The sequence below is a fragment of the Athene cunicularia genome (assembly GCF_003259725.1).
Source record: "Athene cunicularia isolate RWA chromosome 21 unlocalized genomic scaffold, athCun1 chr21_part1, whole genome shotgun sequence".
NCBI classification, from domain to species: Eukaryota; Metazoa; Chordata; class Aves; order Strigiformes; family Strigidae; genus Athene; species Athene cunicularia.
The window spans coordinates 6,604,569-6,616,978 of NW_020799127.1; the positions used below are offsets into that span (position 1 = coordinate 6,604,569).

The 12,410-nt window shown below is 43.4% G+C and overlaps 1 protein-coding gene across 7 annotated transcripts in view; it reads left to right on the plus strand.

Annotated features, from left to right (window-relative positions):
* The window catches only part of MIB2 (mindbomb E3 ubiquitin protein ligase 2), a 62,905-nt gene that overhangs the window by 25,295 nt on the left and 25,200 nt on the right, over nt 1-12,410 (plus strand). For 5 of the 7 annotated variants that reach the window (XR_003399835.1, XM_026862478.1, XM_026862476.1 and 2 more), the window contains 8 exons: nt 149-255; nt 3,534-3,728; nt 4,688-4,830; nt 6,784-6,891; nt 8,102-8,236; nt 8,946-9,108; nt 9,873-10,006; nt 11,941-12,089. Coding sequence is in view for 6 of the 7 variants with exons in the window: in XM_026862478.1 (XP_026718279.1) it covers nt 149-255; nt 3,534-3,728; nt 4,688-4,830; nt 6,784-6,891; nt 8,102-8,236; nt 8,946-9,108; nt 9,873-10,006; nt 11,941-12,089 (1,134 nt within the window). In the remaining variant the exon portion in view is untranslated. The remainder of the gene's footprint in view (nt 1-148; nt 256-3,533; nt 3,729-4,687; nt 4,831-6,783; nt 6,892-8,101; nt 8,237-8,945; nt 9,109-9,872; nt 10,007-11,940; nt 12,090-12,410) is intronic. The other 2 variants (XM_026862479.1, XM_026862480.1) reach the window with 2 other exon arrangements.

Sequence of the window (12,410 nt, forward strand, 5' to 3'; positions counted from 1 at the left end):
TACATGCTCTTCAGAACTCAGGCCATGTTTTTCTGTATGTAAATGTGGTATACTTGGTCCTCATGACAGACCTTGCTTGGAACAGAGATTTATAAAGTGTGAGTAGTAACAGTAAATTAATTTGTTTTCTATTATTTTATTTTTCCAGAGTCCTAGTGAGTCCTCGACAGAATTTGACTCGCATCACATTAAAAGGGACTTTCCAGGGAGCTAAAGTAGTCCGTGGCCCTGACTGGGAGTGGGGTAACCAAGATGGTAAGCTTCTTTTGAGATGTCCTGTAAAACGCCATTTGATATTTTCCTTTTTTTTTTTTTCCTTTTTTCCTCCTCTAAATTTCTAGTTGAAATTGCATGTGCTGAGCAGTAGCTTCTAGGGAAGCTGTTCAGATGATGCAGGCTGCTGTTCTTGAGAGTATTAAATATTATTTGTTTTCTTGTATTTGTTTACAAACATCTGTGACACAAACTGTATGCATTCATTTAGGGTGTGGGAGGGAAGTTTTGCTCCTCCTGTTTCATAGATGTGAAAACTCATGGGAGCCATCCTGGAAGATCTTGTTATAGAACTATAAATGTACACCATGATGCAAGAAAATAAAGACCCATCTTTTTCAGAAAAAGCTTCCATTCACAGTGGGAGTGAGGTGCCTTTGTGTACAGTACTCATTTTTCCTTTGGAGTTTTTTGAAATATGTCTATTTGGACGCTTAAGAACGGTGAAGCAAAATGCTCTGTAAGGAGTGTTTCACATGGAGCTTTAATGAAGAACCATTTGCTGTGGTTACTCCTTTCTGTATGAATTGTAACTTCAGATGGAAAATGTAAAGGGACAAAACCACCTTTTCTAGAGCTGCTCGTGGAGTATAATGGCTGTGTCTAATTCACTGATACCAGTTTCTCTGCAGGGTGAAGGAAACTTTACTGTCTGTTTCTATTGCAGAGACTTGTACACGCTGTAATGTTGACAGCTCTTTTTTCCTTTAATAATGAAGTTAGAAGTTCAGAGGCTTCCAGTGTTGGCTCCACCATTTATTGCAGCTCTGGGTTGAGTGGAGGCTGTAGATACTTGGCAGGGTCTGAGAGCAAAAGAAGCTTATGCTCAGTGCAGCTAATCCATCCTTTTGAGATCAGATCAACATTTACACGTCTGAGACTTGTGTTGGTTACGATGACTGTGACCCGAAAGCAGTTGTATGTGCAAAACAAGTGAGAAGAAACAAAAGGCCAGTCCCTCAGCTGGTCTCTTAACAAGTATTGCCTTGGCTTTGATGGAGCTGCCCCTATCCACAGCCATTTGGCTTCCTGGTAGCACTGACACACCAACTCGATTTCCATTTACTGAGGTAACATACGGTAATGTGTAACCTGTCATAGGGTCCTGGTGAGTTTGTGCATTGATCACGTGGTCTTGTGTGTCTGCTAAGGGCGATAGCAGCTAGTTGAGAAACCTGATGGATGGCCTTGGGTTTGTTTGCTTGTGTCTTTTTAGTGTTCCTGCTGCCTGAAGCCCTTTGCAGAAATCAGCCAATTGACCAAACTTTTTTTTTTTTCCTCTGGTGTGGTCAGGGTGGCCCTGGCAGCTCTGCAGTCAGTTCTACCTTTTCAGTGAATACGTATTTTTCCTTACTATCATTTCTGAGTCCAAACACTCTGGAAGTGGAAGCTAGCACCCTCCTCAGAGAAAAGCATTTGAACAGGGCAAGGGTCAAGGTTTTGTCACTGGCGCTGAGTTTATCAGCATTAAGTTGAGGCCAGTGATACCTACCAGGTTTTTTACAGACTGAAAGAGCAGAGAGAGGACAGGAAGCTGCTACAAGCTGTCCACGTTAATATAGTCAAAGGAACACACTGTGTTGATGCAAGATTGCTGTGTTCCCATACTTGGGCATTGCTACTGTCCAGAGGCTCTCCCTTCCCATGATCAGTAACTGCAATTTACATGTAGCCTCCTTTTCTAAGAGCTGGCATCCTGATTAATTTTGGACTGGACAGTTGTTTATGGTTATCTGCAGAAAAGAAAATGAAAATTACTGTTAGCTGCGGCTGGGATCTGGGTTCTAACCTAGAAGGCTTTTTTAGGCATAGCTGTGAAGGTTACCTCCCAGTAATGCTTTTGGTCACTTAAATTGTGTTTTCCTAGATAATATTTATGTGGGTGGGTATCTGGAGTGCTGATCTGGTAAGTGGCTGCAGTGTGAGTTGTGTACAGAAGTGGGATCCATCTGCTGTTTCTAGGGAGAGATTTTAAAAAATATTTTTCTTCCAGTAAAAATCAAGAGATATTGGGAGTTTCTGATTCTCAGACCAGCCCTCTAAAGGTGTGTTCTTTTCAATTGTAGAACTGCCAATAAGCCCACTGGTTTGTCTGTACTATGCTTTTTAGATAGATATGCAGTTAGACGAGGAAGTTAACTCCTTTAAGCTGTTAAATTCCAAGACTTTGCAGGCAGTTGGAAGCTCACTGTCTGCTCAGTTGTCCACAAACAGATGTTGCTGTCCCCGTTTGGGAAGGCACTAGATCAGTGCTGGGACTTGCCCAAGCTGGTGCAGTGACTTGGCAGCAGAGTGAGGTAGGGGATGTCAAATCCTGCCTGCCTGTCGCTGGGTTCAGTGGGGATGGACTGTTGTGTCTTGGATGAGAGCATGGCCCGTGTGCTCAGCCACATTGACCTTCTCACAAATACATCCTCCTGGTCTGGATTGGTTCAGTACTATTCCTTCTTGCTTGGGCAGGTGAAGTACCCAAACAAACTTTACTTGATGTTCCTCCACCTGGCCAGTGTTGGGGGGAGATTAAAGCTCTTGGGTGGATTTTACAGCGCTGCTGTGTTTTTATCTTGCCACAGTGTGGTGCCATGACGCTGTGCATTGCCTAGCTAGGCGGGGGTTTTGTACACCAGGAGGAATGGCAGCTTCTACACAGAATTCAGCTTTTCAGTATTTGTATTCTGGAGTAAATGGCTGGCTGGCTTTCAGTGAGTTTAATGTAGAGATTCCCTCCTAGCTGGTCAAGCTGAGTCGTCTCATGGTGTAATTTCACTCATTATAAAGGTGTCTGAGCTCTCTTGTACCTTCAGCAGATCAAGGTGAATCGTGGAAGCTGTGAGGAAGTTGTATGAGCTGCTGAATAATTTATTTTTCTCTGTGTGTGATTTCCTTCTTTCATGTATACGAAGAACACTTGCTGGAGGGCATTGCTTCAGGCAGCAGTGTGCTGTCAGGGAAGCAGACGGCTATGCTTCTGTTCAACACTAACACTGTGCCCTGTGATGGGGCCCCACAGAAATCCTCCCTGGCAACCTCTGTCAGAATTTAATCTGCCCCAGCTATTGACTCCTGGCTCTGTGCCCACTCTGTGGTGAATAGTTGGAGAACTGACAAGTTTTTTCCTTTTTTTTTTTTACTTAGTTAAGATAATTTAAAGATGTCCTTATATCTCAGTAAACATCTCGGTGTCAGGTGAGTTTCTGTATATTGGTCTTAGTTAAACTGCAAGCTGGACACTTTTTTTTTTTCTACTCTTTTTCCATCAGGTGGTGAAGGTAAAATTGGACGTGTGGTTGATATTCGTGGCTGGGATGTAGAGACAGGACGCAGTGTGGCCAGCGTCACGTGGTCTGATGGTACCACGAATGTCTACAGAGTTGGGCACAAGGGGAAAGTGGACCTGAAATGTACCGTGGAAGCATCTGGTGGCTTTTACTACAAAGAGCATCTCCCAAAATTAGGTGCGTAGAGACAAGTCTTCTGTTGAGATTTTCTGATTGACGCTGCCATTTTGTGACACTAAAACAATTTTGCTGGGAAGACAGAAAATCAGCAGGTGGTTTTATAAAACTCCCGTATAATGGGTGTTATTCTAAAAAAGTGGTCTGTGTGTGAGCATAGTGTTTTGTTTCACAGTGGTTAGTAAAGTAGTTTGGCCTTTGAGTGGTAAGATTGTATAAGACCATCAGATGCCCACAGCTGTATCCCAAGGAGGGATCTTCTGCCAAGGCAGCTTCTTGCTGCTGCAAATGCATGAAACTCCCTTGTGAGTAATTTAGTTGTATTATTTTTAATGAGGTGCAGGGGCCATCTTTTGCTCCCCTGAAGGAAAGCAGAGAGGTCTGTTCTTGAGTTTGCAGCACCAGAATCAGGTCTTTCTAATTCTTTTCTCTCCTTGAGCAGCTTGGCAAGAGCATGAGGGGAAGGGTTGGGAGGGGAGCTTATTTCTAGGGATACGGCCTCTTGCTACCCAGGAAGGCTGGGGAGGAAGGCAGTCGACAAAACAAGCTATGTGGCTGCCTGTGGAAGAGAATTTTGAGTACTGTGTGGGTGTGTCTGCTGAACAACAGTTGTGGGTGACTGAATTGCTAAGAACAGCAGCTACTGATGTCTGACATGACATGAGAGGCATCTTTCAAAGGCATTCCCTCTCTAGGAAGGGACGAACTTGTGTCTTGTTAAACACGAGGTGGTTCTAATCCCTATCAATAGCTAGTTAGAGGTACATTCTCTTGGTCTCTCTACGTAGTGCTGCCCCATAGAGTGTGTAGGGCATACTCCACAACAGAAAAAGGGTTTTACACCATTCTGCCCCAGTTAAGCCTATGTTAATTTGCAACCCCTGTTACAAAGCCAGATGAGACACAAAGTGTATTATTGCATCCTGCATGTGTGTGGGTGGTGTCATTCTTCTCTTTAGGCAAACCAGCTGAATTGCAGAGGAAAGAAAGCACGGACAGGCATCCATTCCAGCATGGGGACAAAGTGAAATGCCTGCTGGACATCGACATCTTGCGGGAGATGCAGGAGGGCCATGGTGGCTGGAATCCTAAAATGGCTGAGGTATGCTTCTGCATGATCCTCTTCTCTCGGTAATGTAGCAGTCACTATCTCAGACTACATAAGTAGGTACTGGCTAGGAAGTTACCAGAACATCTTTGTGTTACCTTCTACATTTACATTGTGTTGACTGAATCACAAATACAAGTTCTTTAGCGATAGGATGCTGGAATCAGATTTATTTTTAGGCTCAGATAATCTGTGTTGTATGAGAATTGTCTTGTGTAGCCCTGCGTAATTTCTAAGAGTCTACAACGGATCAGAAGACTTGCTCAAAAGTCTTGGAAGCCAGTGCAAAAAAAAAAAAAAGATGACTGTTTTGTTTAAATGAGCTGTGGATCTTTTCCTTGGATTCTGGATCCATTCCCTGTTTGGTTTCTTTTGTACTGTGCATTACTACTAATGAAAGTTAAGTATTTTGTCAACAGTGGCCTCTATTCCTGGCCAGGGCTAAAATTTCTCAGCCCATATGATGATCCTGGAGCTTAGCCTGTTGACTTGTTTTTGGTTTGAAGAGCTATCAGTCTGTTGTCACCTGTTGTCTAAAAAAACCTCAGATAGTAGAGAAAGTAAAGATAGAAATGACAGCTATTCCTGTAGATTAGAATCTCATGGAAGTGCGTCTCCAGAGGGTTGTGAACCTTTGGTGGGGGCTTACATTCAGCTGAAATGGTAACAGCAAAATGAATAAATCTGCCATTTAAATTAAAAGGTCTGTGCGTTTTGTTTCTTAAGTCGACTTTCTTGGCTTTTAATAGTCTACAGATACGGCCCTTCACATATTGAATTATCTTCACGTATTGAAGAAGGCAGTACTGCTGTTGTGCAGTAGATTTGCTGCAAGACAAAAAATCACATTTTGATACTCACCATTGCAGTAATAAGACCTGTCTCTGAGCCTGTCTTAGTAACTTGTAGAAAAGTGGCTTTTTGGAGGGGGATGGAAGTGCATAGCCCCAGGTGACCCAAATGCCTGCTACACTTGAGTCAATAAACTGAATAACCTGCAGGTCTGATCCTGAGACAGCTGTCTGAAGCCTTGGGATATGAAGCAGTGCTATAAAATTATAAAGATATGTTATATGTGCTTGCTAGCCCAACCTGCCCCTTAGGTGAGTGGTCTTGTTGAAACCAGACTTTAAAATGTCAACGCAAACCATGTCATTTCAGTTTCGATGTGGAAATCTATTCAACTGAGCATCCATCTCTCTTTTTTTCTTTTTTTTTTTTTAACCTGGCAGGCAGGGACTTACCATCTTCTGGCATGAACTTTAAGAAGGTTGTCAGTGGACCATGACTATTTTTATTCCAGTTAAAGCCTTCATCCCCAGAGCTATAGTTTTTTAATGTGGCAGTGTAGCTTGTTAAACCTCTTCATTTCTGAATTCCTGTTATTGTCGAATGCAGGTGTAGAGGGAGATATTAAGCAGAGGAATGGTAACTTCTGTCGTCTCAGAAATCAGCCGTTTTTGTCTCCTTCAAAACTCTTGGCTGCTCAGGACCTGCCAGAATCAACATATAAAACACTGAACTACACAACTATACTTTGTTTTATGTAGTCTCTTCTGCTGTGCCTTCCCCCCCCTTTTTTTTATCTCGAGCATGCCTTGCTGGTATTATGCTGCAGAACAAAGTTGTAATCTCTGCCCACCTTTGTCATTTGGAAAGAGGAGGACAATTTGTGCTGCGTTTTCAGGGATTTTTCACACTTTGTATTCCTATCACCCTCCTCCCCCAATATGCTGCTACTTTAGAGGAGCTTCTTAAGCAGCTTTTCCCTCCTGCAGAAAAACAATGAGACTATCTCATTTAAAGCAGGTTTGGGAGCACTGTTAGTCTGTGAATTGGAAGTGGTGTGTAATTTAGCCATACGTTGAATGCCTGTTTTCCCCACTATTAAGCAATGTGATTTATTTAGGGGGTTTTCCCTACTTTTTTTTTTCCCCCCATCAAAAGTTCATTGGCCAGACAGGGACGGTGCACAGAATCACGGACAGAGGGGACGTGAGGGTCCAGTTCAACAGTGAAACCCGCTGGACTTTCCATCCTGGAGCTCTGACTAAGGTAGGTGCTGGAAGGTGAACTTGGCGAGAACTAGAGGTGGTGCAGGGAATAGCTGTCAACTTAGCCTGCTGTGTTAGCACACAGTGTGTCTCAGGCAAGTGCCGAGCTGTTTTAAAAGCAGTAATTCTAGGCAGAAATTCCTGCAGGCCATCAGAGCTAAGACAGATGGTTGCAGACAGTGGGAGTTGGGCTACTAGGCTGTTTGAGGAACCTTTGCATTTCAAATGTTGTAAGTTCTCAAGGTAAATTCCGTTTCTTAATTTCAGCTTCTTTGATAAGAGTGGTAACAGTGGACCTACAGTAGCTCATCCTTCTGCAGCTGCCTTTCATCAGTGATGAACCTTCTTCCACATCATTTCCACTTGATTTTGTTTTCTTGTTCTTGTGTCTTCATGTTATTCTCCCTTTTTTTCATCTTTCTTTGTCTTGCTTTTCTATGAGTCTTCTGGAAGACCTGAGTCTTTAATCCAGCTTTTCTAATTTTGTGTCTACATTTCTAAAGCTCATAGCTATGACCTTCCCCAGAGGCTGGAGGGCTTGAAATGTGGATGATTAGAAACAGGGCTTGTAGGTATAGAAGGAACTGACGTAAGACTACAAAATTCTGAAAGACTTGAACAAGGTCACAATGGTAAAAATTTCAGTACCAGTGGAAAATGCGGTGTCAGAGTGTTTTGTGCAGAATTAGTTAGCTTTGAAAAGTGTGTTTTGCCAGTGCTCCCTTAGCTCAGTGAGCAGAGGGAGCATCTGCCAAATTACCAGTACAGATAAACTCTGGTTTTCCTTTTCTGTTTTAAATAACAAACAGATTTAACTTCCTTTATTGAAGTGAATTAAAAACTCCAGTGCCAAGTCAGGTATAGTGAGGAGATGGACCAAGGAAAGTTCCGTATGTACTTTATACTGGTATTAATTATAAATAGTTTGAAGAAGAAAGGAAAGAAGAAAAATGTTCTGTCCCAAATTATTTCCCTACTTAAATGTGCACTTGGCTTAAAACAGAAATACCCCAGCCCTTGAACTATGTTTACTTTGCAGTGCAGTGATTACAGATTTCTTGGTAGTCATGCTGTTTGTAATACCTTGATTTTTGAGTCAATGGGCTTGTTTGGTTGGGTTTTCTGAGGGTGGTGGTAGGGTGGAGGGACTGATCACTATTTCTTTTTCTGGCTTCGTCCTCCAAAAGCTTATGACTTTCTTTTTCTTGTAGCTCAACACCTTTTGGGTTGGTGATGTTGTCCGAGTGATAGATGATATGGAAACAGTGAAGCGATTCCAACCTGGTCATGGGGAGTGGACAGATGAAATGGCACCTGTGAGTGCGCGCCAGTTCCAGAACAGTCCAGTAATTTCCTCAGTTTTCCCAAGCAATTAGTAATAGTGCCTGGGCTTGCATTGCCCTCCAGTATTCCTGCTGGTCAGTGAGGGCACAGACCTTTCTGGGACTGCTCAGACCTTGCACAATAAATGTTGCCTAGTGCTGTTGGCTATCGGTAACACATCCTATTGCAGCACACAAAGCAAAGCGGGTAGATGGGGAATCTGACAAAGGATTTGGCTACCAGCGAGTTAGATAAGAGGTTTCACTAACCAAAGTAAACAAGTCCTCTTATGCCCTCCCTAATTCTCTGGGATAAGGCAGGAAAGTGTCCCAGTGGAAAAATGGTCTGATCAGACCAGTATGGCTAAAAAGCAGAATACTGGTGTCCTCCAGAAGCAATTAAAGGCACAGAGGAAACCTTTCCTCGTCCCACTTTTATCAGTTCTCTTGAGGTTCTTCAGACCACGTTTTGTTGTTTCACCACCTTCCTCTCTAGACATTTGTAATGTGTCTGGGAAACCCTTCTTATGTAAAACCAGTAATAGAGAAACTGCTGAGAACCCTCTGGTGTCCTTGAAGTGGGAGCTGTCTGCGAGTGTGTCACTGTTTGGTGCTTCTTTTCACACAGCAGGAGTGCCGCCTGCGAAACCACTCTTAGCATGGCATTGGTTCTGAGAAGCAGAGCATGCTGCATCTTCACTTTTTAAAAATCATTTCTCTCTTTCCGTTGCAGACCCTAGGGCACATCGGCAAAGTGATCAAAGTCTATGGGGATGGAGATTTGCGAGTGTCGGTTGGAGGGCAGTCCTGGACGTTTAACCCAGCTTGCCTGACAGCCTATCAGAGAGATGAGGAAGCAAATCTCATGACAACGGAGAATGCAAAGGAGTCAAAAAGTGAGATAGTGAGAACAGAGATATCTTATCTGTCAGGGATTGTGAAATGGTTGCTCTGGTGTAACAACAGCAACGCTCTTTGGACAGTGTTAAACTGCAGCTGCCTGATCTTCCCTGGACAGAGCTCAATAACCAAGCTGTGCCTTACTGAGAAAGTAAAGCTGGCCTTAATGGGAAAACACAGCAATTAGGGCTCAGAAATGCAAACAGAGCACTGCCCTAAGTTCGGTGTTTGCTTCTGCCTTGATCTGTCTCAATTTCCTGTTCCATCCTGCTGCATTTCCTGTAGGAGAATACTAATTCTTGAATGCTTGTGAAATATTCCCAGGTCCTTGTGTGCAAGTGTGGTCAAATCGATGATTATTTTGCCCAGTTCAAAATCGAATTTGGGATCACATGATGTGGTAGAGGGGATTTTGCACATCTGCTCATAAAATTTTTTATAGCCTTGCCATATAGATGTCAGGATCATGGGGGAGAGGGCAGACCATGCATTCCTCTTCGGATTATTTGCCTTTTAGTAGTGATTTTTCTGTGTTGGTCTTCAGTAGCTTGATCTCTTGTCTTTTGGGTTCTCAAAACATCAGACTTGTAAAGGCAAAGTTCTGTATGAACCACAAATTTGTAAAGCTCTCTGTGTGAGCAAAGTATTCTAGGCCTGGCAGGCCCATACTGAAGTTACACAGCTGTACTATGCCAACGATAGCACAAACACACGTGCTCTTTGGCCCTCTTAACCTCTGCCTGTTTCTCATTCCTACCAGGTACTTTGATTACTGTATTGGAGAAACTGCTGTCCCAGAAGACAGAGTCAGAGCATGCAGGCTGCCTGGTCATTTGTGCAGCACTCAACAATGCAGCTAAAGTTCGGGAGCTCCTTCAGAAGTACCCAGACAAGGCAAGTTTTGAAGATATCCTCAACAGTTGCTTTTTGTTGCTGCTCTTTAAAATATTGTAATAAAACTTTATAGCCAAGTGGGGGGAAAGGATTGGAGAAAAATAATAAATTTTTCAGACCTAGTATTAGATCCTAACAGCTGAACGATTATTTTGCTGCAATTTAGGATTAGATTTGCATGTGAAATATGAATATCTCATGGCTCCAGTTTGTGGCATTAAATCAGAACTAGAGTTAAGCCCTTAAAACATGTTTCCAAAGCTGGCTTTTTCCAGACTTCCTGTATGAATGCTGCACCTGTAGAACTCGGGGGAGAGGTATTTATCTATATGAAAACAGTAACAAGATGTCTGAGCATCTAGACTCTGTTGGAAAATAAAGCCACGGGTTGTGTCTGGCTGAACGTGTCTGTCCTTAGATAACCTTGCAAAATAGTATTGCTGGAATCAGGAAAGAGAAAAGCTGCCCAGATCCTGATGCTGTGCATGTCTGTGCAGTGTTTTATCTCACGTCTGACTGGAGCGGGGGACTGGGTTTGACTTGTGGCTGTACAGTTCATGTGCTTGCGGAGTGCCAAACTGTTAGGATCACATCTCCTCACATCACTGCTCTTTCAAGCTGCCTGTTTGAAGGTTCAGGCTCCTTCGGTGAGGGGCACAGGGTTTATAAACAGGTTAAAAAGGAGAACCAGAGGACAGAGTGTTTCAGCAGTGTCCCTGGAAACCATTGGTAACAAAATCTTAAGTTCTGTTGAGACTGTCTGCATGGCTGGCAGGAATAGCTGGATACATGAACCAGGAAAACTAGGAGCAATTCTGAAGGAACCCATGTGAAGCTGGTAGTGGTTAGTTGTCTGGTATTTATTATAGTTCTTTATTTACAAAGTTATGGGGGCCTCTGGAGATGGAGGAATAGACAAATACCTGCAATTGTCAAATTTATCCCAGATAAGAAAGTGCCAAGAGTCAGGAACCCATTACTTTATTAGTTATTTTTATCAGATTTCTGTTTCCATTCTATATTCTATTTCTGTTCTAATATTTATATTAATAAATCAGGTAATTCTGTTAGTGTCATATACAGCAAGAGGAGGCTGGATTTGAGGCTCCTATAGTAGTGCAAGTTGGAATTGCTTGCCAAGGCCCTTCCAGCTTATCAGCATTGTCTGTCTTGTGTAAATAGAAGAATAACACAGTGGCTGCTTCTTGCTTAAATGACTTGCCCATCATGTTGAGTGAATCCAGGGAAGTCTTGCCTGCCCTGCTGCCCCGACTGCTGCGTAGATCCAGCTGCAAGGAAAAAACCCTTTGTTTTCCTTGCCAGTCTGCTGAGTTTTGCTAGCTCCTTCATCTCTTCTCCTTAGCCTCCTGCTGATTTCAGTAGATGCTTTTCCTTTCTTTTTCTCTTGACTTTCATACAGCCTCTCTTTGTTCTTCAGTCCCTTTAATTCTCAAAAAATCTCATTGCAGCACTTCAACACTTTGATATACCCTCCAGCCATTGTGCCCAGTACCTGGAGCAACATAGAACAATGAGGACTTGGCATCTTCAAAGCCTTATGCAAAGCTAATTTGATCTCCTCACACATTTTCCTATTGGGAGAGGAATTGTTGGCAGAGACGTCAAGACACATTCTGCTTGCAGGCATAGAGGGATTTGGCATCAGAGCTGCAATTAGAGCCCTGGCTTCCAGCTCTGTTCACTTGCTTGTCCCAGAATTCAGACAAGAAGGGAGAAGGTCAGCCTTGTAGTTGATGTACGTGAAGTGGAGTTGATGGGGCATGGGCTCTGCTTAGTGTTTCCAAGCCTGCAGCTGTTCTGCAGCTAGTGACTTCCATCCTGTGAGGCTGCTGTAGAGCAGGGCTACAGCCGGAACCCCGGGCAGGGACTTTCCTAACCAAGCTGTTTGCTGTGTCTGTCTGCCCTTCCTGTAGGTCGACGCAAAGAACCAGGGTAGAACTGCCCTGCAGATTGCCTCTTACCAGGGGCACCTGGATGTTGTGAAGATTTTGCTGCAGGCACATGCTGCTGTCAACCTAAAGGATGAAGAGGGGGATACAGCCCTGCACTACGCTGCTTTTGGGTAGGGTATTTTTCTTCTGCCCGTCTCTGCTACAAGACATAAAGGGCTGGAAAAGGATATTTCTAGATATGAATGTGTAGTCTGTGTGATGGGTGTGTGGCTGATGGAGGCTTTTCTCTGATTTTACCTCATATAAAAATTGGCCTTTGAGCTTCAGGGCCACAGGTGTGTTTCTTAGTGCACTAATTTAACCTCCACAGCTAGGTCAGCTTCCATGCTAGAAATTTTGGGGGAACTGGAACAAGTGATAAGGTGGTTTTGGTGATTAGACTTTTTTCAGGGGGATGGGGGGGTGGTTTGGATGGTTGGGATTTGTTTGGT